A 27117-nucleotide genomic window follows, 5' to 3' on the forward strand; every position below is an offset into this window, starting at 1 on the left:
GAAAGAAGAAGCACAATGCTGTTTCACTTTCAACAATCATTTTATTAGCAGTCCCAAGAGGCAATGAAAAAAACACAAATCAAAGAAAAGAAAGGAACAGAAATGAAGATCACAGTTGAGACAGCGGGCCAATCAGAGCCAGAGAACGTAAAGACGGAACAGAGGGCGACGCACACCAAACAAACAGGGTGACATTGTTAAAAAAGGAACGGAAAGTGATAAATGAAGACTGAATTTAATCTCATGGGTAGAGACTGTGTGTATATGTGTGCGTTGGCTGATCCCTCTGTTCCTCAGAAGAAATTCACCAGGACCGACCCCACATCCACGTTCACACATCCACACACAGTCGCACCTCGCATTCACACGTACACAAACATATCAAAAAGCCAGCCAAGGCGTCTTCCTTTCTTTAGTAAAAGTCATGATTTTATATTTAGACTTTTGTGACAGAGAAACCAACCGTCAACAACCCGCAGCTGCTCAGGCAGGTCTTTAAAATCGTTATTTCTATTAATTCTGTACAGATTATATATTTTATTTACACACCGAGCAGATCATCAGTGCGGAGACAACTCAAGATAAGCAAACTCACGTCCATTTGTCCACTCTTTCTCTGCTCACTTCTGTCTGCTGGAAACTGGGTTTTATACAATTTTGAACATCAAAACTTTTTTTAAATTAATATAAAGTCTGCAGCACTTCACGCCATCAAACAGACAAGATCATTATCCACCAAGGATTTCCAATAACTCTGATGCAGAAATCAAAAGTTCACACCTGTCTGATTTCTTTTATTCTTCATTTCGTTTTGTTTCTAGCCTTTTGTAGCTGCATAGACTTTAATCTAATGAAAGCGTCCTCTCCTAACATGCACAACTGGATCATTAGTGCTCAGAAATCTGAGCATTGATAACTAAACTCAACTAAGACTGTTTTAAATCAAACACAGATCACATCAATCACTGTTATGATTGTGAACCTTCACATTTGTAGTTTATTTGGGGATAATATTCAGATTTGATACATTTTGAGACAATTCTTTGATGCTTTCTGCTGGAGAAAAGTCTTTAGACTACAAATTGAAGGGAAATTTCTGTACTTTGAAGTTGGGTTTGTAAAGTACTTTGTAATAGTAGTTTTCGCCACAAGAGGCGTCAGTTTGTGTGCCCCTGTAAGGAGAGCGTGCTGACAAGAACACATAGCCTATTTGCTTCAATGTAAAATAGTGAATATGAAGAACTTCAGAATGTTTCTGACATTGATTTTATCCCGTTCTAGTGATGCAAAAATTACTCAAGACTGCTGTGCCTGTGATTCTCAACACATTGGGCATCCATGCAAACATGGTTAGTGTATTTCACAGCCAACAGATTTTTAATTTGAAATGAAAAATCCAAAATCAAGAAACAAGCCGTTTCCCAGTAGCCATTCAAAAAATAGGAGTGCAAAAAAGGGAAAATACCTGCCTTTTGCCCTTTAAGGCAGTTCATATTAAACTGGGGATCAAAACAGAGAAAACTACAAATCAAACCATTTTTCATTTTCTATTACATCTTTTTTTTCTGTTTCTCTTTCATCATTTTCCAAAAAGAACTGAAATAAATGAGACACTCTTTGCTCCTCTTTTGCTTAAAAAAAAAAAAAAAAAGATCAAAGAACGGAACCGTGGTGGTGTAACTTTTTATTTCCTGTACGTGCCACCTGCTGCAGGTGTTCTGAAGAAAAGAATGTTACATCACCAGTGTTCCGTTATTTGACAGTTAGATGAAAAACAAACCATTACTCATGTATTGCCATATTTTCTGGAAAATGAAAAAAAAGAGAAACAAGAAAACAAAAAATAGGAAATGGAAAACACAAAACAATAGTTTTTATTTTCCATTTTTTGATCCCAAAAGGGTTGAAGGTATGTTATTTCCATGTCATGTTTTCCTATTTTTAAACGGTGACTGAGAAACAGCTCTTTTCTTAACGTATGATTTCTCATTTGAATCCTAAACATCCATTGGCCATCAAACACAGTGACCAATTTCACTCAATCTTTTTCTAGATGGCACGGAATTTTTGTCATTTTTCAGAGGAACTTCCTCATTATCGCAGGAAAAACATTTTTGTAATTTGGGAAAAAGGAAATTAATATGTTGAAACCTTGAGAAAAAGACAGAAAGTTACTTGCCATTTATGGAAAACCTACAAAAATGTATGCATAGGTATACCATGTGTCTACTTTGGGCTTCCGTGCATCAATTTTTTTTTTTTTTGTTGTTTTTTTTTTTTTCCCCTGGCACACATTTGTAACCCACCAGCTGAACCACTGGCCTTGCTTCCTTGCCTATGCCCTAAGTGAGCTCTCCTTAAAGGAACAACATCATAAAATATCATAACTATTACCAAGTACTTTATACCAGTGGTTCTGATCTGGTGGGTCAAGACCTAAACTGGGTCACAAAGCCATTTTCAGAGGGTTGTGGATGTATGCCTGCAAAAAAACACAAACAGGAAGAAAATGATGATTTGGTCTTATTTTGAAGGACAAGCCTCCATCCCTGTTTTCTGATGTACCATTTCAGGTCAAACTGACCCATTTTTTATGAAAATATTTGTTTATGATTGCAAAATTTTGTTGAGGAGATATTGCTTGGTCTTGACATTGGACCAGTGTTGAACCAGTTCTTTATACAACCCAGCTTCAAAAATACAGAAATGTCCCTACATGGCCATGTTTATACAACGATTTCATCTGAAAACAGCATTTGGTGTGCCTAAAACCGTAAGGTTTTAAGGGATGGGTTTCTACAGTGCAAACTGTTGAAAGGCCACTGTTTTCCTAGTCATGTAAACAGGAAATATGGAGTTCCCTCTGAGAGTGGAGACTTTTAGCACATATGATTCATTCTAGCAATACCGGCGTGTAAAGCGGTGGACTATAACAACAACGGCAAATCACCTTCAAGATGACTCTGTTGCGGCATACTTAGAGTAGCAACCCAATTTCATTGTCCATTTTTTGTATGTTTATATATATATGCTCACAGCAGCTTCTTACTAAGTCATGTCGCTTCCTACTGGCCTGGCATGTAAACCACAATGTTTTCAGCTGTTTGTGCACGTGACTATTAACAAAAAAAAAGTCATCTAAATGATGAACTTTTTTTAAACGGATAAAAAGTGAGTCAGTTTTCAGTGCATAGTTGTGTAAACATGGCCTTAAATTTCGATGCGGACACCTGGACACACTTGGAAGTAAAGACTGAGCGGCTAACCATCTCACCTCTGTAAACACACACACATACACACATCTTATGGATGATTGGAGCAGCATGGGGAGGAAGGGGGACTAAGGCCATGATTAAAAGGAGAAATAGAGACAGAAAAAACAGCATGTAATTCCATGTATTTCTCAGTATGTCGGTGTCCTTCACTCTTTTGGGAATCAATCATATAAAAAGTGTTAGCTATCTGACGGAAGATTACACGCCAAGATCAGCCTTTCAGTGCTCATAATACAGACAGTACACCAACTACAGTCAACACCAGCCGTCTCCGTCACTCGCTCAGTCTGTTGCATACATTATTGTTCACTTGTGTATATACATTACTCTCCCTTGTCAGTTATTTCGCTCCTGCTGTGTTGGAGCGGGAGATTTGAGGCAGAGTAAAGCTCTATTATCGTCAGACTCTCTATCTCTCACGCACACGTTCACGCAAACGAACACACGCACGATGGGATCCGAGGAGAGCTTTAGTATACCAGGTTAAAAAAAAAAAAAAAAAAAAAAAAAAGATAAAGCGCTTTCTCTCACAAGGAAGGTGAATCTGGTGGGGGGGTTATAAAGGTGAAGGTGGGACTACGCCAGCCTAGCTGAGAAGCTGGCGGATCTCCTTGTGCATGTGACACAGGAAGTCCACGTATGACGCTCCACCGCTGGCGCTCTTGTCTTCTACCAGGAAGTGCCTGAAAATCAGCTCGGTTCTGTCTTCCTGTTTCACCACCACCAGCTGAAAACAAAAGCAGACAGTGGGGTGAGAAACAGGCTGAGTGATTAATGTAAGGCCTGAATATTTTGTTTTAGTGATGATCAAAAGCTTTCTGAACAGTTGTGATGTGCACTTTGACAAAAAACACAATTCAAAAGTCACTGGAAAATGTTAGAAGAAAATCTTATTTTTCAGAGATGGACTGTGATGTACATCTGAGTAAGTTAGCTGGATGCTAAAACAAAATGGAAATTTAAGGGACCGGTCCAACAGATACAGCACTGTCACATCAGAATCAACAGTTCAACTTGACCATACTAACTGAAACAGACTATTTAGTTGATCCATTTTATTTGACAATGTTAAGTAGAATGCATCTACTCTTAAAACGAGTATTAGTTTCTTAGCATCCATACAATCTGTAGTGCTACACCTGTGTCATCTGATACTTGTGTTTACTTCTTTTGCTTTATAGTGGCATCCAACAAAAATCCGTCAGATGTGCCTCAGCCACAGTGAAATACTATATTACAACAAGGTGCTGTTAAAAATGGGGGGAAAACATAAATCCTGTAAGGTGAGATATTAGTTGCATGAAAAACATGATTTTTTAAAAAAATAAAGAAATACATGACTATTCAGGTATTTAATATCGTTGACCAATATGTCCCAAAAGACATATTAGATAATTTTGTCCAGCTAAACACAAATCAACTTCAGTCTTCAGCTTTCTATCAACACAGATGGCATCTCTTCTTTGAACAGGAAAGGGAGTTTTACAAACAAATAAAAATCTGTTTTCACGTCATTATTAACACTCAAGTATGCCGACACTCGGCTTACCTTAAAGCACGTCAAAGAGGCACAAAGTTTCTGGACTTAAAGACTCTGTGTGTGTTATGGGACAGAGATAAAGATTACCTTCATGTATCGTGATCTCTGAGCTCTAAAGGAGTCGATGATCTCTCGGAGTCTCTGAGAGAACGGGTTATCCAGCACCGGTAGGCTCGACTGAAACACAAAAACAGGGACATTCACAAAGCTTGGTAAACATTTTAACATGTAAACAGTAAACATGGCAGTGGTCATTAAAATACACTGAATAATACAGTACAGGAGACAGGTATAATGAAAAGCTATGCTTATTCAAAGATAAGAAGTAAAACTCTTAGAATTCACAGCAGAAAAAAAAATGTTTTCTTAGGCTCAGCAAAATATAAAAAAGGTACAGTGTTTAATATTTATCTTGGTAGAACTTAGCGGAGAAAACTTGGTAAAAATGAAACAGAATATTTTTAAGTAGGCCTATCTAAATTAGTATTTCATACATTAAATGTATATTCATTGTAATTACTACAACCACACCCTTGACAATAACTGAGGAACAAGGTTTTATGCTTCTGATCAATTAATGAGGGAACTGGATCAGTATCAAACATGCCACGTTTGACCACCATAAAATCAAGCCGATCTATTTCCTCTCACCATGCTCGGGTCAATCTGGCCGAAGCTCGGCGTGCCGAAGATGTTGAGCAGCAGCTCCTGCTGAGCACTCGCTCCCACCCACAGGAAGAGGTGGAGCCCCGTCTCCAGGAGATAAACACCACCTTTAGACAGCCTCTCTTCAGAGTCTCTCACCGCCACCGGCAATGAACCGCTTTCCAACTTCATCTGGAAGTTCAAAAATATGTTTGAAGATAAAACAAATGTTCTCATCTATTGATCAAACAGAACTTTCAGTGCTTCATTTTGCTCCACTGAAACGGAGCATACACAGAAACTCTGACATCCCATCTAATACTTTAAAACATTTTTCAAGACTCTCATCATGCATTTTAAGACCCTATCGTATCTACAATTTCTAACCCGTTACATATTTATGTTCATATATGTGTGTGCTGGTTGTAGGATAAGAATATGACCAGCGGCAGTACATTTTATGATGAAAATTCAGCTTTCTTGAAGCATTTTGAGATTTGAATGAGTGAAAGACCTTGGTTTGATACCATAAGGTAGCTGACAATGGAAGGTTTTATGTTTTTTAGTTACTGCCCTATAATAGCCATTCCACAGTAGATTTCAGTTCTGACAAAAAAAAAAAAAAAACATGAATGGCATTATTGCCCATTTTAATATGCATATAATACTCTTTAATTCAGATTTTGATGTGTCCTTGATCACTTTTCTATTACAGCTGATAAGATATAGTTCACTTTAGATGAGCTGTATTCATTCTAATTATCAAAAGAACATCACATGTGATTAAAATCAAATATAAATCAAAAGCAGAACTAATTACAACCATGTTTGGTGGAAATGAAAATTTTAAAAAAGCATAATAATCAAGAACCTCATACCTTTGCATGTAATACTTTTTTAAAGCCTTAATTTTGGCTAAAATGATTTATTGTCCTTTAATACTTAAAACATTTTAATGCTACACAAAGAAAAATCCTTCTCATAATCAGTCTCTGTTGATTGCTTGATTGATTGACAGATTGATTCAGATTTGATTTAACAGATTGGTCTCACTATTGGCAGCAGGCGAGGGTAGAAGAAGACGTGACTCTCTGCGACATCCATGCAGCTGATGAGCTGTCTCAGGTACGCTCTGTCGTCCAGTGAGACGTCAGCTCCTGGCAGTAGCACGTCGCTCTTCAGCACGCAGTTCAGATAGACGGGCAGCAGCTTCATGCACTCTGGGAGGATCAGCTGAATAACAGACAGGGGAAATACTACTGATGTGAAGCTCAGCTGTTTCTTCAAAGTGTCTTAAAACTTACTGTAATTTACTGTAATTTCAAGTGTTGGAGGATATGATGTCTGAGTAACAGCGTGATGAATGGTTTTCTTACCTGACCAGCTGACGAGGGGCTTGCACAGTTCTTTCTGTAGCAGGCCAGAATCTGAGCACACTGGTTGATCAACGTGTCTCTCACTGCTTTAGTGGGGTTGTTTAGGATGCCACGGAAAGCTGAAGCACAAATGTATTCCTATCAGAAATGTGTCTTTGAAAGAAAATGTAATACAGCTGGGTTTTGATGACCATGTACAATTTTTCCATTTTTTCTCTATCATGTAGCCAGAAGCTTACATCAACCTATTAACTTTCAAAGCTTCAGAGAAACCAGAAAATCCACCCCGGCTTTCTATTGTTTCTGTGTAACAGCTGACGGCTGCTTTAATATATTTTTAGACTCATATTTTTAGAATACAATGCTTGATGTGTACTTTATGCACACTTAAATTTGACATGATAATCTGCTGCATGAGCAGCCTCTCACCATATTTAGAGAAGAAGTTGATGATTGTGTCGGTCTCACAGTTTCGGTAGAGGTCAGCCAGCTGAGAGCAGCAGTTGACTGCCATGTTGTGAACTCGGAGACGCCTTTGACCGCTGCAGCTGGTGTAAAGCACAGCACACTATGGAGAAGCACAGAAGGAACACATTTCTTATAAACAAACTGGCTCAGGCATACTCAAGAGATTGTCTTATGTCATAGTTATGGAAAAACTTTAAAAAGGGCCACATTGATTGGCTGATGGATTTGATGACATATGTCAGATCAGGCATCTTCAACTACAAATACCAGCATGTAAGATATTAAAAAAATGCAGTAATTCAATATAAAGTACTCCAGGTAATAAATGGGTAATTTAAGAAGTACAAATGTGTTCCCTTTCCTCCATGGATTTTGTCCCACCCACCTGCATGAGAGCCCCTGTCTCCTCGCTGAGCTTGTCATCGTGCTTGAACTCGACAGTAATGGCTTTGTCACAGTCTAGCCCGGCCAGCTCCACGTCTGTGGTGTTACTCATGAAGAAGGAGCCAAAGAAGTCTGTCGCCCGGATGCCTGAGAAGCGAGGAGAAAGTGACAGAGGCAGAAGATGTTGAATCATGAAGCAGTTTGTGACTTTGTCTTGGACTAAATGATTTTTAGAAGTTTAAGTATGGTATCCTCACCTGTGCTTGTCCGCACCCTCATAACAGCATCGAAGCCTACGAGTTTCTGAACGTCTCGTCTGAGATCGTTAAGGAATCGCTCCCTGTCTGCTTGAGCCTTGGGTGAAGAAAACACACAATGTGTTACACATGTTATGAGCTGGTATTTTCAATCTTGTCAAAGCTGGACACACCTAAGAGGAGTAACTACATAATAGATTATGTAGACTTACATGTAATTCACAAGGAAATAAAAGCTGCTTCAGATCAGTAAGAGAGGTTTCTCTTACCTGGAAGTATGTGTATTTGTAGACTGATCCTCCAGTTGAGACAGGGACCACCCCTAACGTAGCAACGTCCACATACTGGTTAGGGAAGAGGAAGAGATCCACGCAGCAGCCCTGAGCGACACACTCCTTAGCCAGAGAGTTATAGAAACTCACCTGGGGCTGAAACAGAGACTGAGGAGGGCGGGAGAAGAGGAGTCAGGAGGAGTCTACCTGTCTTTGAATACCACAGAGCTTTGTTTAAAGTCCCTGTAAAGTGATGGAAAAATCTTTCCTTTTAGGTTTGTTGTATGACAGGCCACTGTGTTATGAAACACCAGGGCAAATTTCAGCCATGAAAAACATCCTAAAGTTTGTAAAACTAAACTCCAAAATCATGAAAAATGAGGCAGTAAAATCTGCCCTAGGGCGGTACGGGCGTGTTGGCTGGATGAGCTGAAGCCACGCCCACTCACAAGAAATACGATCCTCTCAAATTTTATAAAATGCTTCTGATAGGGGACAGCTGCCTGGCTCTATGACAGAACAGAGAGGCACAAGTTGGAGATTAAATTTACTGTTTTCTGGCACAATTCTCTCTGTTTACAGCAACCTTATTCCAACACATTGTGTCAAGATACAAAGTTTGGATTTCACTTTACAGGGGCTTTAAAACTCATTGCTAGAAGCTGTTTCACTTGTGTTTACCTTCTCTTTATCCGTCCCAATCAGCTTCTTGTCTTCTCTGTTCTTTAGTTTTCCTGGAGCTTCTGCGATGGGCAGAGACGTGTGAAACACAAACAGCTTCCCTGCACAGTCCGCAGCCTGAGAAAGTGACAGAAGCAATCATTACCTGTGTTAGCACAACTACACACTTAAAACCGTTTCTCCTTGTGCCTTCCTTAAAATTCCATACACCTCACAACGTAATCTTTTTTTTTTTTTTTTTTTTTTTAAACGTGCACTGAAATTTCACAGATTGTTTGTAAACCAGTCTAAGGCAGAGGTTTTCAACTACATTTGTACATGGGTCCAAATTTTGACTCATGCTGCGGGGGCCAGACTTTCAGATGAGCTAAATCAAGCAAATATTTTGGCTTAATTAACATAATATTGTTTTAGTATTTGTACTTCCTTCCATTTTTAGGCCTTAAAGAGCTCAGACCCTTCTGCCTGTACTGCAGCCGGTCACAAAGAAGGGATTGAGATATTTTAGCTCCATATTTCTGGGGTTGCCATGTTGTCCATCGCTGGGTTTGACACCACTAAGCTTTGTCCCGACTGGAAGCACGTGCAGGAAACAGGTCTTTTCTTTTAAATCCCAATCAGAGAAAACTGCACTCTCCAAGAGCATGAAGCAGAAAATTGCCAAAAAGACCCCTGTAGATTTAACTAGGACTTGATTGAGGAGTATGTGTCTGTTGTGCACCGTATTTACTAATGACGGCTGACAGGTGGATTTCTTAAAAAATGTGCAAAATGTAAGTAACTTTTGATAAAAACTATTTCAATAGTGATCATTTTTAGGGGTTGTTAAATAGTTTATAGGGATATAAAGACAAAAAATACACTAAAAACCATAAGTTTTTTTAATTTAATAGTTTTTGGGGGCAATATATGGCAGTCGGGCTGCAGGTTGATGATTACTGGTCCAGGGTCATGTGCTGATTGCAGTCCTGCTGCATTCTCACATCACCCTGAATTTCTAAAATTCAAGGGCATAAAGTCGCATCTTGATGATTGTAAGCCTTTGTATGTGGGTTTGGATCAGTTATTCATCTAACGCCTACAGCTGATTCAACATTTGGCTGCTCAACTCCTAAAAGGAAAAAAAAACCTCTACCACATCACTCCTGTGCTGCTTTCCCTCTATTGGCTTCTTTTTTTTTTTTTTTTTTTTTTACAAGAATAAATTCAAAATTTTATCATTAGCTTTTTAAGCATTTAATGTTTTGGCAATACCTTACCTAAGTGAACTGCTCCATGTTCACTCTCCAGCCAGACCACTAAGTTCCAGCTGCTTCTGATTGTGCACAAAACAAAACCCAAAACCAGGGGCAATCGAGCTTTTGTGGTAGCTGCCCTGAACCTTTGGAATAGCTTACAGCTCCAAACAAGATCTGCCACAATGCTTATAGCATGTTAAATCACTGATGAAGACCTAGCTCCTCTCTATAGCCTACCTTAAAGATAAGAACCTTTGATCCTAATAGATTTTACAATCACTTTTACTTTAATTTAAAAACATTATTAAACAATGCATCCCTGTCACATGTTTAACTGTTCTTCTCAGTACAAAGTTTGCTGAACCATAGTTGTTTTAAATGTGCTATATAAAAAAGGTTAATTTGACTTGTTGACACAGATGCAAACAGAAACATTCAGTCTAAAAAGCCTAGAAAGACTTTTTAGCATATAAGCTGGAATAAAACCCAAGCAAAACACCTGTTTACCTTGAGTGCTTCCAGCCCCGCCTGGATGACAGGTCCAAACACCGTCTCTGTCTCCCTGGTGTCTGCAAACATCTCTGGGATCTGGTCCAACAAACTAAAAAAACACAAACAACATCAACCAGTCTATCCTGGCTCTCCTCATGGTTTTCTAAATCTGTGTTTGTGTCTGGATAAGAACTCCTACCTCTCGATAACTAGCCGGCTCTCATTCACGTTGACTAGGAAGCCGTCCAGCAGGGGTACGAACATGTCTGACACGTCTGACACCACCAACATCTGAGGCTGGGCCAAGCTCCCCTTCACGTTGTAGAAATGCAAAACCTTATTGTAGGTGACGAAACCGACTCGCACCACAGAGTCCATCTCTGGGTTTTCCCTGAACGCAGAAACACAGGAGGAGAAAGGTAAGGTTTTCATTTGATGAAAACTGCATGAGGTAAGCATGAAAACAACCATGTACAATTTAGTTTCAGTCTCTTCTTCTTTGCCATGATTGTGCTTGTAAACCCAATTTCAATTTCACAAACGTTGGGACACAGTGTAAAATGTACAAGCAAAAACATAACCAGAATTCAATGATAGCATCTGGGAAGCTAGGAGACCAGTTGCTGGATTTTGGGGAGAGGACTGTTGCCCCATTCTTGTCCAATGTAGTATTTTAGCGTCTCAACAGTCCTGTTTATTCTATGCAGGATTTTTAATTTCGTGATGCACCAAATGTTCTTTGTTGGTAAAAGGTGTGATTAAGCATTGTCTTGCTAAAAAATACCAGGCCCTCCTTTAATAGAGGATGTCTATATGGGAGCCTGTGTTGCTCTAAAACCTCTATCTAGTTTTCAGCCTTGATAGTGCCCTTCAAGGTGTGTAATCTGCCCACACCACAGAGATGCAGACTTTTGAACTGTGTAATGATAAAATTTTTGTCTGCAGGATACAGTTTCCTTTATCCAAAAAGGAGTTTCGAATTTTGATTCATAAGACCACAGAACAGTTTTTCATTTTGCCTCAGTCCATTTAAAATGAGCTTTGGCCTCAGAGAAGACAGCAGCATTTCTGGATCATGCTCACAAATGGCTTCTCTTTGCATGATACATCTTTAACTTGCATTTGTAGATGGCATGGCGAACTGCGTTGTCTGGAAGTGTTCCAGAGGCCATACAGTGATTTCAGCCTGGTTTAATGCAGGGCCACCTGAGGGCCTGAAGATCACAAGCATCCAATATTGGCCTTGTCCCTTGGGTACAAAGATTTCTCCAGATTCTCTGAATCTTTTTAAGATACTATGGACTGTAGTTGGTGGGATATTTAAAGTCTTAATAATTTTACATCAAGGGACATTTTTCTGAAATTGTTCCAAAATTTTTAGTTGCAGTTTTCTGCAGATTGCTGAACCTCTGCCTACCTTTACTTCTCAGTGACTCTATCACTCTAAAATGCTCCTTTTATATCCAGTCATGTTACTGACCTGTTTCTAATTTAGCTAACATGTTTCAAATGCTCCTTGGGCTGTTTTTCATTAGGACCACTTACTTTTCCAGCCTTTTGTTGCCCTGTCCCTACTTTTTTGAGATGTGTTGCTACCATTAAATTCAACATGAGCTAATATTTTTCATGAAATGAGAAAATGTTTTAGTTTCAATATCTGATGTTATTTATGGTAATAACGTATGGGGTTTATGAGTGGAATTTTGGTTGTATCTATATATTACATATCAAACTCCTTTTTGCAGTTTCTTTTACTTCTGCTTTGCTTCTTTAACCACTCCTCACTTTTGATTGGGCCATCCCTGGTGTTTGAATATTTAAGTACCTTGGCAGATAGTCTAGCAGAGTCTTGAGTTCCTGGCAGACGATGTTGACCATGCCGCTCTTCACAGCGTTGTAGGAAACATCGATAAGAAAGATGAAGGCTGGAGGCTGAGGGAGCTTATTATTCTGTAAAAGAAAGGCAAAGATAATGTATGATGATATTTGTAAAGGGACTAGATTAAATCACCCACTTATTTTTTTTATTTCTTTGAAATATAAATTCCAAATGACTGTTTAAACCCAGCACTACACAGTACAACATAGTCTTGGTGTGAAAGCCGCTTTTTAAAATCATGTTTCTATTTTTGTTACCAAATCAGAAATTAAAAATACAAATTCCCCCTACAGCATGATTAAAATAGTACTAAGAACAAGATGCAAAAAAAAAAAAAAAAAAACCAATTACCTACGACAGCATTTAGATTATTTTATACCTAGGTTCATACATCAGATGTAGCCATAACCATGTGGTAGATGCGTAAGATGAACTGCTTAATAAGCTCTCTTTGATGCCAAAAAACCTCTAACACAACAGGATAACATAATATTTGCCCTGAAGAGAATCACTTCCATCTAATCTTCATGAAATAAATTGTAGACAAAAATAATTTCAGCAAGACTCCATTGAGAGAGAAGCCTTCAGGCTCTAGTTTCATTAGTTTGTTGGATAATAAGGGGAAAAGAGTAGCTGTATTGTAGATTATTGTTTGTTCATCATTTCATCATCTTGACTTGTAATAAAACTGATGTAACAAGCTTCTGTTAGACTGAGTTACTTTTACAGATCCCTGGAGGGCTTCATGGTTGCATAAACTTCATCAGAAGACATTACAATCCAAAACAGACTCCTTACATGATGATAACAGCTGTTTGTTATCATGTGTAGAAAGAAGATCCTTAGTACTCACCTTACAGTAGTCCACAGTTGCCAGGAACTCATAGCTGCCCAGCGAAAGCTCTGGCCTGTCGTAGCAGTCCACTCGTTTCCCAGTGTGGTCCAGATGCTGGAAGTAATGTGGAGGCACTGTGTGGGGACACAGGTAACATCAGTGAAAGCAGTCTGATTTGGGGACACAAGTTTTTGTGTCTCTTAAATTATAAGACCCAAAATAGCAAAGAAACAAACGTATAATAGAATAATTATAATAGTAACTTTATTTATAGAGCACTTTTAAAAAATAAGGGTTTACAAAGTGCTTATATATTGAATACAGAGTATATTGTGAAGTAAAAAAATGCATGGTCGTGAAAGATGTCCAGAAAAGTACCACAGAGTTTACCCTCGAGACATTGCCAACGGATTTGTGAAACTTAGACAAATCTCTTACTCTTTTGGTTAAATATACCGCAGTTTTCTATGCTTTTGTGTCTTTTGAAGATATTAATCATTAAACTCATAACAAAAATGGGACAAAGTATCAAAAACATCTACAAGTTCACATGTTCACACGTTTTCATTGATAAATCTGTCTTGCAGGTACCTTTGTGTCTTAGAATTATTAGTGTGGCTTAAAAACATGGATACAAAAGTTTCTTGTTTCCAAAAGAGTGAAGTAAGTTGTTCCAGTCCTTGCTACTGCATTTTATACCTTTAACCTAAACTATGATGCCTCAGATGTGATTCTCTGTGCTGGAAGGGTCTGGTTTGAGAGAGGCTCCCACTCACCCTCTGTGACGCAGCTGCAGAAGCCACACTGGAAGCGACGGCCTCCCTCGATGAACTGCATGTAGGGGCACATGTAGGCCTTGCACCTGTTGCAGCGGATTGGACCGCCCTCACCATGGTCCACCAGGTACGGAGGGCTCTGGCAAGACATGCAATGACGGGATTAAGAGAAGACCAATGCATTAATCTGGATTTCTGAGGCCAGCAGACTGAATTATCACAATACAACAAGAACAGTGTTTTTTTTTTCTTTATAACCACTAGTGTGGGAAGATTTATAAAAACAGGATATAATGAGAGTGCCTTCTTCATAGTTATGAAAATTCACATCCTCTTTCATGAAATTTTCTCAGCCAAAGAAACACAATGTAGACCGGGTCCAGATGGATATCTGTTACACGTGTAGCGTGTGAGTGAAACAAGGTCATGCAGCCGCCCCCACCTCTGTGATTCTGAAAGATAATCCCACATTACATAAGAGACATCCGCTGATAAAAACTACAGGCTTTGGCCCTGAAACTCATCTCTTTCTTTTTTCTAAATCATGTTAAGAGGCTAAATTTTCGACTGCACTTTTGAACAGACAAAGAGACTAAAAGCAAAGATGGATGGTTTTTTTTTGGGTCAGATAAAAAATGCTAAATGCTGAAACAACTGCAAAGCTTCAACGATGGATTTTATTACCATATTGTTTGATTAAGTTGTCTTAAACTTTAATTTTAAGGCAACTAAAGCATGTGATAAATAAATAAGTTATTAAACTTAATGAAGGAGTGATGTGAGTGTAGGATAAGAAAACGCACTGATTTTAAAGAGAGTATATTTTGATGTTAACAGCAGCAACATAACCAATTTACTAATTAAAAATAGCAGAAAAAAGGCCAATGTTTGCTTGTTCATTTCTTAAATGAACATTTTTAACCTTGAAATTGTAAATGGTGCCTTAACAATTAACTGTTGCAATAAAAAAATGTAAATATTAGGTGCAGCAAGAATTTGGTTAAAAAAATCTCTAAAAATATATAAAATTTTGCATTGCCTATAAAAATTGTTCAAATGACTTCTATTCTTTTCAAAATAGCCCAACCCAATATAACCAGTTAATCATATTGAACATTATGAGAAAAAGGTCAAAAACCTGAAAAATGACTAAAACAGTAAGTATCAGTTTTGAAAAAAAAAAAAGAATTTACCTATCAATTAATAGGTCAATTATCACCAAAAAGCCCAAAGTAAACATACTATGAATACTCATACAGATCTCCTTTCACTAGAAGCTTACTCCACCATCTGTCAGCCAAAGGCTTTGGGTTAGGAAGGTGTAAGTGGAGGCAATCGGATATTATATAGATTTAACATCTGCATGACGTCAAAATTTAATCTTTCTTTGTCTTCCTCTCAGTGTTCCTGATGAAAATACTTCCTCTCAGAGGATTTGTGTCTTACAGCGATGGTTACAAATCACACAGAAGAATACATCTCAGTCTAGATAGAGCTTGTAGGGGAGAGACTGGAAAGAGTAGGCTGTGTCACTCACCTCATCTGGTGGCAGCGTGGCGAGTGGCTTGATGACAGCAGCCAGTGGCACCTGAGACTGCTTGGCCATGTCGGCTGTGCAAGGCATGTTGTAGGCCGTACAGCGGATAAACCTTGGACTGGCGTTCCCTAAACACACATGCAGAGTTTCCTTTATGTCTCATTATCTTCATGATCCACTCAGTCAATATCAGAGGAAAAACTGAACAAGCATTCAGATGTGGAGAGTAACAATATGAAATGGATATGCTGTAAAAACAGATGATGTGTCTCTGTTACACTGTATTGTACAAAGTAGAAGACAAAATATTCCTACAACAGGCACTGACATACTAAAGAGATCTGGCTGTTGAACCCACAGAACTGATGTTAAGTCCTTTTCACACATTAAAGTCTCTGTAAAGTGAGATACAAAATTTGTCTCACAACACAGTAGATATGTTGGAATAAGGGTGCTGTAAATATATGAAAACACTGAGATCTACACACACAATCTCCCTCCTAGAGTAAATATTACTGCCTCATTTTTCATGACATTGAAACTTTATTTTAGATGCTTAGGGACTTTTTCATGACTGAAATTTGGCCAGGTTACGCAGTGGCCTATCATACAACAAACCTTCAATACAGATTTTTTTTCATCACTTTACAGGGACTTTAAATGTACCAATAAAACATTCAAACTTCCTCAGTCCACAACAGAATAGATTCTGGTGTCAGACACTGATGGTTATGGAAAACCTCATCACTCCTGTCTAAGTATTTCAAAAGCTTCCCTGTATGATATCCCTCTCTACTCTCCTACAACAGTTAAAAACACCATAGAGCTATCAATCATGATGTTACAGCTGCTCCTTCTCATGTCAAATAACTAGTTCTTTGAAAAGCTAACACTTGAGAAATATTTACTTACTACTTATTTTACATATTTTTTTGTAGTTTGCCCATCTGTTAACATGGAGGAGGTGGGTTTCTGACATAAACAGCAGACAGTCACTAGGGGGAGCTCTAAACATCTTGGCTTCACTTGGCTGCTGTTCTTTTTACACAGTAAATGAGTGAAATCTGCCAGAATTTTTTCAAATCTCAGCTCATTTCTTCCCTGAGCCCTCTTTTGGAAAGAATAAATAAATGTTACTTCTTCAACAACTCAGAGGCTGAGATCACATCCACAGGAAGAACATCCTACCTTGGTCTTTGACCTGGAAGTTGGTGGTGACCAGCGGTGGGGCCTGACCTCTTACCCCTGTGGTGAACGGCTCAGTACACTTAGCCTTGTCGTCCTCTATGACCTGGATCTGAGGAGCGAGGAAGACAAAGATGTCACAGCTTTCACACACGTACAGCTCAAATACACACGTGTGGTAAGTGCACATGATGACACAATCTCCCTGGTCTCACACAGTCTAAAGGAGGAACACATAACACCCATGCAGGAGACGACTTTCACACAAACCCTACACACATCTGGAGTTACCAAACACACATTAAAACCCATCAACATCTGTGGAAAAAATATAATAATGAAATTGAGCCATGTGTGGTATAGTACATGTGCATGCAGAGGTTTGATAAATGACTAATTTAAAAACAAAACTAAATGACATCCCGAAGGGAAAAAAGGAAAATTTATCAAGGCATGCTGTTAATGGAGTAAGCCAACAATGTACTGTAGCATGCAGGAAAAAAGAGAGGAGGCTCAACAGGGACTGGCTGTACGTGGCGACCAAATAAACCCCAAAGAGACTGAGGGTGTCGAATTGTACTTGGCAACTGTACAGTTCAAACAAATACAGGGATGTTGGATCAAGCGCATAGACAGCAAAACAGACTATCAACTTATATTTGACAACTCAATTTAAGTTTGTCGGATTAATTTTAACATAAGCATGTCTTGATTGTTACCTCAACAAAGTTAAAAACTGCAAAATAAGCCAAATAATGAGAATTTCATGAGAAATAAGACATTAATATGATTCAGTAGGAATTGTTTGACATTTTGGGAATGTTTGTTTTCTTCCTGTTACAATATAAAAACAATAGAGACAACTAGCAGGTGTAGAGCCCTTCTTTAAAATGCCAACTTATTAGTTCCCCCCTCGAGTTCTTGCATGGTTTCAAATGAGGTACAGTATGTTATGATGAGTCTTTGGAGGTGTAGTCTTTCTTTAAAAAACAAAAGCAGCCAGGCAAGCTATTTATCCCTGTGTTCAGCCCTGATGCTAGGCTATGTAGCTGACAAAGTGTAGATTCACATTTAGCTGTTTTACTTACTCTTAAAGGAAAAAGTGCAATTTATCTAAGGGTTTGAGCAATTATTTCTCCTTTAAATGACCATGCAGGTCATAAGAATTTTATTATGGCTTTTATTCTGCTAAAATGTACTGAATGCCAAATGTATCTTGATGTAAAGCATCAGTGTTCAAAAGAATGATATATTTACCAGTGAAACCCAGGGACACAAGGATAAATGACCCTTAACTTAAAAAAAAAACTTTTGTTGTTCCCCACAGGAGCTTGCAATAGTCGTAAGAATTTTCTATATGTCATTCAATTTCTATAATTTTAATGATGATGGTGCCAAAGGTTATTAAAAGTACACAACTTCCGTTTTTAACCACAAGCTGCTGGCAGTGAAAGAGAGAGAGCTCTGTTTAAATTTTCACAAATATTGAACTCATGCTTTGTATTTATGCAATCACAACAGTGTGCAAGAGTATGCCAGCTTTTTGATGATTAAAAAAAAAAAAAAGAAACTACCTGAAATGGTTTGCCTAGGACATCTTTTCTTTTTATCATATGATGCTGTTTAATTTTTATAAGTATCATATCTGGTTTTAAAATTCTGGTATTGTGAGAACTCGAAAGCCTGTCACACTGAAATGTGCACTAAATGTGAGGCACTGGGATGAAAGGAGAAGAGGTGGAGGATGTGGGTTAATGCAGGCAGACACACGACAGGGTGGAGCAGAGAAGGCAGGCACACAGGAGACTTACTGGGCTGGGGATAGCATCTGGATCTATTCTATGTCTTGATTTCTGCACAGCCGGCATGTCAGACGCTTGCTTTACATTCAAAAGTTTGTCCAGCATTTTGTGCAAAACAGGACAAAATAAATACATACAAAGAGTGAAAATATTAAAAAAAGATGTGTGAGAAGAGAAATCTCAGCAGAACTGAGCTGAGCAGCAGGCAGCATTGTTGTTATTCAGAATCTGATCAGTATTGATTGTTGATTAGTGGCACTGTAGACTATGACAGTCAAAGGCAGGTAGATATAGAGTAATACACAAGTAGAGTGTTTGACGCACATGCTAAGCAGCTCAAAATTTCAGGAAGGCGTTTACAAACAAGTTGAAGAATCGCAGTTAGATTTATTTACACTATATTTAGGGAGGAATTTTCTTATTTTGCTATTAAGTCATCTTAAAGTAGTATTAATTAAAAATTCTAGATGGTGCCTGTTTACAGAGATTGACATAGGAATAATGCAGCATTAAAACAACTTTGTGGTGTCAAATAAAATTTACACAAAATACTAAAACAAGGAAAATATTGCCAGAAATAGATATTTGAAAATATTAATCATCTGCACATTCAGGCAAATAGCAATATTCGATTAAAACCGTGATTTTCATGTTAAATGCTGTTCACAAAAACCAGCAATAAATGTTTAATAATTTATGTCAGCAATTTGTAAGACAAAACTTGTCATCATGAACCTTCAATACAGCAATAAAAGCATTCTGGTTCTGACTAAGAATTAGGTACTCATTAAGTACAACTGAACAATGTAATGTAACTTCTACCTTTAGATAGTTTGTAATGTTCAGTGTTTGTTGACATAATTCATAATGTGTGGCTATACTAATATAATAACAAAAGGAGTTGTTGTACTTAAAACTTAAAGCCACACTTGTTTTAAAAGTAGACGTTGTATGACAGCTGTATTGAATTATATTGTACAGTCCACCTTTTAGAAATCTAAAACTAATACTAATGCTAATACTTGGTAGAATGAAAAACTCTGTGTGTGTGTCTGCTTACCGGGCTAGGAATGGCATCTGGGTCGAGTCTTTTCTGTGCAGGCGGAGCAGGAGCTGGTGCTGGTGCAGGGGCTCCATAGTTTGGTTGCCCAGGATACGGACCTGCATAGCCAGGCTGAGGACCTCTCACCTGCCCAAACGCACCTAAAGAGGAAAAAATCAAGTAAATACAATCAGTACATTTACAGAACCAGTTAAGTAAAGGTGCAGTTATAGCTTGCGATAACTGTGGTGCATTAGCAGAATACCACGGTCAATTTGAGTTTCTCTGAGGTGTGCAAGAGTAAACAACCCCAAACAACATTACCTAGGTGAATTACCGGAAAATCTGGAGTATAACGCAAACTTTTCAGACCTACTTTCATCTAAAATTTGGCTGTGGCTACTTTTATACCAGTATAAAGTGCTAAGATATGCAACATGATTACCAAGTGCACAACAGTTTCAATTTCAATCACGATCTTTGGCTTCCAATGATATAAAAACAAGACAAGACTGTGGTTTATATACCGAGGTGACTCATATTCCAGATTTTACAGTAATTCAACCTTTTAGTCAAACCAGTATGTTTATATATATTTTAAAAGTCTACTTTTAGCCCCACACATTAACAGAAATATGCATCAAACTCCCACTGAGAAGCTTTCTCCTCACCGTTCTGCTGAGGAGGAAATCCTCCTGGCATGCCTGGCTGAGGTGGAGCCTGCTGCAGGGGCCCAGGGGGGCCAGGTGGTCCTGGAGGCAGGTGGTTGCTCTGAGCCATGGAGGTTGGAGGCATCTGAGCACCGGGAGGAGGAGGTGGACCTGAGTGGTAAGGGGATGGCTGGGATGGAGGGGGCTGCTGTTGGGGTGGCATCTGGCCTGGGTAGGGGCCAGAGGAAAGTGAAGTTGGAGGAGGACCAGGAGGAGGGAAAGACCCTGGTTGAGAGGTTGGAGGTGGTCCTCTGGGTGGGAAGGAGCCTTGATTAGGGGGAGGTGGTCCAGGGGTGAAGGAAGGCTGGCTGACGGGAGGAGGCGCTGAGGAGAAGGGGGGCTGGGCTGGGGGAGGGAAGGGCTGCTGCGGCTGAGAGACAGGTGGAGCAGAGGCTTGGCTGGTTGGAGGCACAGGACCTGAGTAGGACGAGGGGGGGAAGGTTTGCTGAGAGGGAGGAGGTGCTGGAGCAGAGGAGGTGAACTGCGGCTGAGAGGTAGGGGGAAGAGAGGAGTTAAATGGCTGCTGAGAAGGAGGTGGAGGGCCTCCATAGTATTGCTGAGGAGCTGCAGGGCCGCTGGGAGGAGGAGGCTGAGTGGGGGCTGAGGATGTAGGGGGAGGTGCCTGGGAGAAGGAAGGTGGAGGTGCAGCAGAGTAGGCGGTGCTTGCAGGAGGCTGAGAGCTGTGAGGCGGGGCTGAGGAGAGAGAGAGACGGAGTTTGATAAAACTGTGACACATGACAGAATGAATGAACAACATGAGTAAAGTTCATCCTTATTTACCGTATCCCGGTCCAGCAGGGGTTGGTGGCCCAGAGTTGACCTGCATCCCACTCATCTGGTTAGTGACCTGATGCATTGTGGGTGGGGGACCGTAGTGTTGAGGGTAGGAGGGGTGGGGTGGCCCTGTCATGTTCATCCCTGCCTGGTTGTATGGCTGAGACACAGCAGGCCTGAAAACACATTTTTTTGGTAAGTTTACATGTATTTAAGTTACCGGGTTACTGATGTTTTTTTTTACAGGAAGCTTTTGATTCAATATATCTAATTAAGAAAGTTGAACACCTGACATGGAAAAAGCGGAAAACTGAGGTGAAAATGTGCCAAAAAGAAAGCCATGCCCCTGAAATGTGTTAAAGGTAGATAGCAGTCTAGCAGTTAAAACACCACATCTGTATGTGGATTCAGTATAGGGATGTGTACAACTGGCAGATTAAACAAGTAAAGGTCATCACCCTCAGGAGATGCTGCCACGAGGATGTTGCTCCAGTTAATGGTGGCTACGAGGCTGCCATAAAGTTCTACTGCATTGATGTAAACCAGCTGTTTCAGTACTATCCTGAATTTATTTTACCACCATTTTATGGATGATATCTCATCACGGAGGACTTTGGTGGAATTTTGATGTAGAAAATGGAGATCAACTTTTAAGTGCGTCATGTCAACTTACACATGTAAGTAAGAAGAGATGCACGATATTGGATTTTTGCAGACATTAGATAATATTAATATTAACAAATTCATTCACAAAAAGATCTCAGTCTGCTCTTCAAGCCCAAAACTCTGCATACACATGGCCGATATTACTTCCTATATACACTTATATTAACAGCCAATTTATCAGTTGTAAATATCCACAGAAATTTTCGTATTTGCCAATCCAAATAGAAATGTTTGAACGCCAATATCATGCTGATAATATTGTGCATCCCTATATTTACCACTTGATTACCTAGACAATACGTAACCAGCCCAGACATATGGATCCTAATCTGCAAGAAGGTGTTGGTAATGATAGTAATGCATCTGTGAAGTTTTCTCAGTCATCTATCTTGATCCAAAAGGCAACCGGTCCCTTTAAGAGTAGAAAGTAACCATACAAACATTTGCTGATGACTCTCAGAGGCTTATTTTTCCAGTTCGGTCCACCTGTCTGTTTTAGAACTGAAGAAGCTTTTTGGAGAAGAAGTATTTAGATGAGCACCTCTTGTCTTTCAAATCAAGCCTAGAGAAGTGCTCGCACTGCTAACCCTAGCCATACTCTCCCAATCAATCTGACATTGTTTACATAAAGATGCTATAATCCAAAGTCTTAAGGGTTACAAACTTTAGCCTAGTCAACTCTGAATTTAAATTTGTATGTAATTGACAATAAAAAGACAGTAAGTAAAAAGGCACTACTTTTATTTTCCATAAGAAACATTAGTCTTGAAACAACAACAATAATCTTGCATTAGGGAGTATTTTTTCAGAATTTCCAGTCAGTCTAGTGTTGATCTATCATGACAGACTTGGCACTACACTCTTTGAGCCGACTCAAATTGAGCAGATGAAGAAAAACAGAAACTGAATATCAACAGCAAATGGCTTTGCAGTTTTCTGTCACTCTTTTTTAAAGCCAGACATTTCAGCCACAAGCAAATGCTGTCTGATAAATTCCTAACCAGACTCTTAACACATCATACTAAGTGTGATTCTGAGAAATTTTACCTTTGTTGATTTCAGTCAAATTTAACCAAATGGCAGTCTTCTTGGAGGAGAACAGAGTTATGTGACAGCATAGCTGTTATTTTATGTCTCAAAGTGGATCCTTTGAGCTACTGGAATGATTTGAACGTATAATGGGAAACCTGCAGAAATTCTGGAACTGCCAACAAGGAAAGAGACCAACAATAAAAGTACCATTGCTCCTAAAAGGCAATGTTTATAACCTTGACACACTTACAGTAATAGCAATTAGCCGACATGTGATTACCTGGTTGGTGCTTGTGTCATAGGTGGGGGCCCATTCTGCATGTCTCCCTGACTGTGACTGTACTGATTATACGCTTGAGGTGCTGACACTGGAGGTGCTCCAGAGACCGGAGGACCCCTGACAGGACCTGAAACAGAGACAGAAATCACAACCATGTCTACAAAACAAATCTAGATCATTCTGAATTTACTTTACTATCAGTCTTTCAAATGGAAGGATTACATTCTAAGAAAAAAAGTCACATTCCTTTGTTTAAACTCTTGGGTTTGGAGCACAGACTACATAATAACACCAGGTTAGAGGTACTGCAACAAAAAAGTCAACAACGTATACCATAGCTGCTGCTGAAAATGTGGTACATGGGTATAAGTAGTAAATAACCCATATCATAAGCAACACAAGATGTAAAGATTCTCAGAAAAAAGACTCAGTTTTTCTGTACAGGATTTTTATTTGTGTGTCATATTCTTCTTTGTTGGGAAAAACTGGTGTGTTGAGCAACAGACGCAAATTCCTATGTACCTGTACTTTTCTGTGCCTTTGCCAATGTCGGAAAACTTCTGTTCTTTTCTATGCAGTTGTACCAGGTCAGAGATGCTGCTAGTAAAGACAGGGGTATCCAAACTCTGTCATGCTACGGACCCCCATATTGGATCAGCCTCTGGGGGGGAACCTCTTTTACAAAATTACTTAATTTCCTGCTACATCATTGTTTCAAATTTTAAAAAAATCAAACATAACTTTTAGATTTTTTTAAATTAAAAACTTATCTTGTTATTTGTTAATTTTTTTTTTTGAAAGACTGGAAAGGAAATGTTGATATGCATTGATAATTAACAGCCTAAGAGATATTTATTAAAATTTTATGGTCAAAAACATATTTGTAAAAACATTTTTGTCTTCATTCTAGTTTCTCTGCTTTTCCCTCTACGGATGAAGAATGCTGAGTTTTATCAAAACTGATACCCTTATTGGTACTCCTTATTGATCCAAATTCTTATTGATTCTACTATTGATGTTTTTCTTTTTCTTTGACTGGAAAGACAAAATCATCTGAATAAATTTACAGCAGAAGGGGTATAAGCTGAGTAGAGCTTGAATTAAACTGTATTCATCCAAACAGTTCATCTCTTTAATGTCCCTAAGATACAAACACATTTATCATCTTCACATCTTTATTTTTATTTAAGTTTCTCATCTTAAATTAAATTTTTATTTTCTTCATATGACATTTGAAAACATAACATTTACTTACATTTCTTTAATTTTTCGGAGCTGACCCAAACGCATCATAACCATCCTTCAGCTCCTTAAGACTGCTAATTAACTCTTATCCTGCTGATCCCACCATGGATTTCAACACTCAATTAATATCTTTAACTAAAACAAACTGCTACAAAATTTGAGAACACTCTTCAGTGCTGATCTAAGTAGACAAGAAAGAAAATTATCCTGTAGCAGCTGAAATCAGTGACATGATTTTATACTAAAAGCAGTGCAGCTGGAGTCTTTTTTTTTTTTTTTTTTTTGTTCTTCAAGCCGATTGTTGAAGGTCCTGCATTTGGGTTTAATTTGACACACAATGTTGAGGCGCTTTTGGCTGATGTTACCTTTGCAAGAACATGTATTTTTTTACACCTGTGATATCATGAAATGTCACAGAGCATTTAAAACTAGATAGCAGTATTGATTAGCTAAAATGCTGGGGATGTTTGGGTTTCTGAAAAGTACAGTATCTGGTCCCTAGGGTTGTGCGACCCCCTTAGTGTCTCCTAGTGTCCCACACTTTATAAAAAACTGCGTTACGGGATTAAATGCAGGTAAGACTGTCAAGTGGACAACTTTGCTGTCCTGTCAGCCTTAAAACACTGATTTCCTCTCTGTCATCCCTACTGGAAATGGGCATAATAAAAGAGGTTTGCATTATGAACTAAGGGGGAATAAATATGACCAGCAGGAGCAAAAACTAAAATGGTAAAATTTAACCCACATTTTAAAGGTTTGACTAGTTTTATAAGGAACAAAACAAAGACTTAAAACTTTTAAAAGTTACTTGCTTTGAAAGACAATTAAATCTTTTTTCTGTTAAGAACATGGCAGTGAGAGTGTAGCCTGCAGGTAAAAGGAGGATTTGATGACCGCAGAGCATGTGGAGTGTGAAATGAGCAAGAGCACGAAAGGAGGCAGTTACCTAAGTCAAGAGGAGAGGAGAGGTCAGAGACTGGGTTGGCAGCCACAGCCTTAGAGGGAAAGCTTGTGAAAGGAGAGTAACCTGAAATACAAGAAAAAGTGGGGAAACAGGCAAAATACAAAGGGGTGAAGGGTAATGTGTAAAGCTATGTGAAGAAATGAAAGGACGGTTGAGATTTAGATTAGTATGCTCAGGCACTGTGTAGTTCTCACACATTCATGAACGATTACGAGGCGGGAAGCTGGTAGAAGGACACACCAAGGTTACGGCTGCATGAGCGCTTATAGAGCATCAAAGCTGACCTGATGTCATGGAAGAGAGTTCGAGTATTTTTAAACCTGGGTCCTGTTTAACATGGTTTATTGTGTAAAACACGCTAAACAAACAATGTAGCAGATCCCCTTTGCCCTCAGCAGCAATGATGCTGAAAGGGTTGCAATGTTATCTTTCAGAGCAAAGTCCCAAAATCACACCAACATCAACATAAAGTTTTCTTATCTTTTTATTTGCTATGAAGCTGTAAATCAAAGTCATAGGTGACATTATGGAAAGAGGAAGCCTTTATTTTGAATTATGATCCTTTTAAACCACAAACAATGGCTGCAGTGCATTCTGAAAAGCCACAAATTCCACTGGTAATTTTCTTAGCCCTACATAGGGATAGCTGGTTTACTGCTGCCTCCATCTGCAAGTTTGTTTGTGTTAATGTGTGATTTGTAGGTTTCATAGGGTACATTCTCATCCGCTTCAATTATGTGTGACCCACTGTGACACAAAAAAAGACTGTGGCAGTGGTAGATGGCAAACTCTCATGTTCTGCAGAGTCAAATGACTCTTTTTCAGTCTGGTAGCTTTGTAGAAAGAGACATAATAGCTTATGGGTTTCAAAAAATGGGATCTTTTCCAAAGGGTGGAGCACTGTAGGGATCCTTTTCATAATGTTGAAAGACACTAACACGACAATCTAAATCTGTTAGTGGCAAAAACAAGCTTGGTTAGAGGGCAATTTTTGCTTTGGTGGAGTAGGCCTTAATAATTTCTGCCAAAGACTCGATCAAACGGATCAACACACAAAAACATGTCAAAGACAACAGAGACCATCTCTAAAATTAAGGAATATCCATTAAGTCACTGATAGGAATTACTCAAAGACAGCATTTTACCTTGTGGTGGAGGCCCGGGCTGGTAAGCTGAAGCAGGGCCATTATAGGGTGCGTAAGGAGCGGGGTATCCCCCGTCCAGAGGTGCGTAGCCCCCTGGCTGGCCATAGCCTGGCTGAGGCTGGCCGTATGAAGAGGCCATTGGAGTGTGCTGGTTTACATTCATCCTCAGTTCATCCCTAAAACTGGATAAGAATGACAAAGTTAGAACATATAATGACACAAATACATTACTCAACACTGATCCTGTTCAGCAGGTTTCAAGCTTTAAGAACATATTTGACTTCCAGGACCCCTGACGTGTAAAAGCCTGTGAGAATGTGAGGTTAATAAAGATAACGGCTGTTGTCACTGTCTTTGGTAGTCAGCCTAAAGGGGGACAGACTTGTGGAGACAATTTTCAAATAGAGCATGCCTTATTCTGTAAGGAAAATTTACTATAGACAGAAATTTACAAGCAAAAAACAACAGTTTGAAAGGACTTTGACATTAAAGGCACTACACAGACATTCAGTTTATGTTTGCAGACAGTAGGGTTGTCACAACCGTATATTTTTCAACTGGAAAACAATTCTAATAAAAATCTCCTCAATTAAGTACCACTTCTGATATCAAAACAA

At 39.0% G+C, this 27117-nt stretch overlaps 1 protein-coding gene across 4 annotated transcripts in view; it reads right to left on the minus strand.

Moving 5' to 3' along the window:
• Positions 1–21: 21 nt before the first annotated feature.
• Positions 22–27117, minus strand: part of sec24c (SEC24 homolog C, COPII coat complex component) — a 31660-nt gene continuing 4564 nt past the window's right edge. The window contains exons 2-25 of one of the 4 annotated variants that reach the window (XM_041815487.1): positions 26501–26682; positions 25338–25418; positions 23147–23273; positions 21175–21344; positions 20356–21087; positions 19703–19845; positions 18652–18720; positions 16844–16952; positions 15656–15783; positions 14119–14257; positions 13361–13476; positions 12454–12578; positions 10828–11019; positions 10644–10737; positions 8899–9015; positions 8215–8385; positions 7946–8042; positions 7690–7835; positions 7266–7404; positions 6837–6955; positions 6514–6693; positions 5467–5652; positions 4903–4992; positions 22–4002 (exon numbers count right to left, since the gene is read on the minus strand). In XM_041815487.1, the coding sequence (XP_041671421.1) occupies positions 3862–4002; positions 4903–4992; positions 5467–5652; positions 6514–6693; positions 6837–6955; positions 7266–7404; positions 7690–7835; positions 7946–8042; positions 8215–8385; positions 8899–9015; positions 10644–10737; positions 10828–11019; positions 12454–12578; positions 13361–13476; positions 14119–14257; positions 15656–15783; positions 16844–16952; positions 18652–18720; positions 19703–19845; positions 20356–21087; positions 21175–21344; positions 23147–23273; positions 25338–25418; positions 26501–26663 (3774 nt within the window). In that variant the 5' untranslated portion in view covers positions 26664–26682 and the 3' untranslated portion in view covers positions 22–3861. The remainder of the gene's footprint in view (positions 4003–4902; positions 4993–5466; positions 5653–6513; positions 6694–6836; positions 6956–7265; positions 7405–7689; positions 7836–7945; positions 8043–8214; positions 8386–8898; positions 9016–10643; positions 10738–10827; positions 11020–12453; positions 12579–13360; positions 13477–14118; positions 14258–15655; positions 15784–16843; positions 16953–18651; positions 18721–19702; positions 19846–20355; positions 21088–21174; positions 21345–23146; positions 23274–25337; positions 25419–26500; positions 26683–27117) is intronic. The other 3 variants (XM_041815489.1, XM_041815488.1, XM_041815490.1) reach the window with 3 other exon arrangements.

This window comes from Cheilinus undulatus, linkage group 20 (assembly GCF_018320785.1).
Source record: "Cheilinus undulatus linkage group 20, ASM1832078v1, whole genome shotgun sequence".
Taxonomy (NCBI): domain Eukaryota; kingdom Metazoa; phylum Chordata; class Actinopteri; order Labriformes; family Labridae; genus Cheilinus; species Cheilinus undulatus.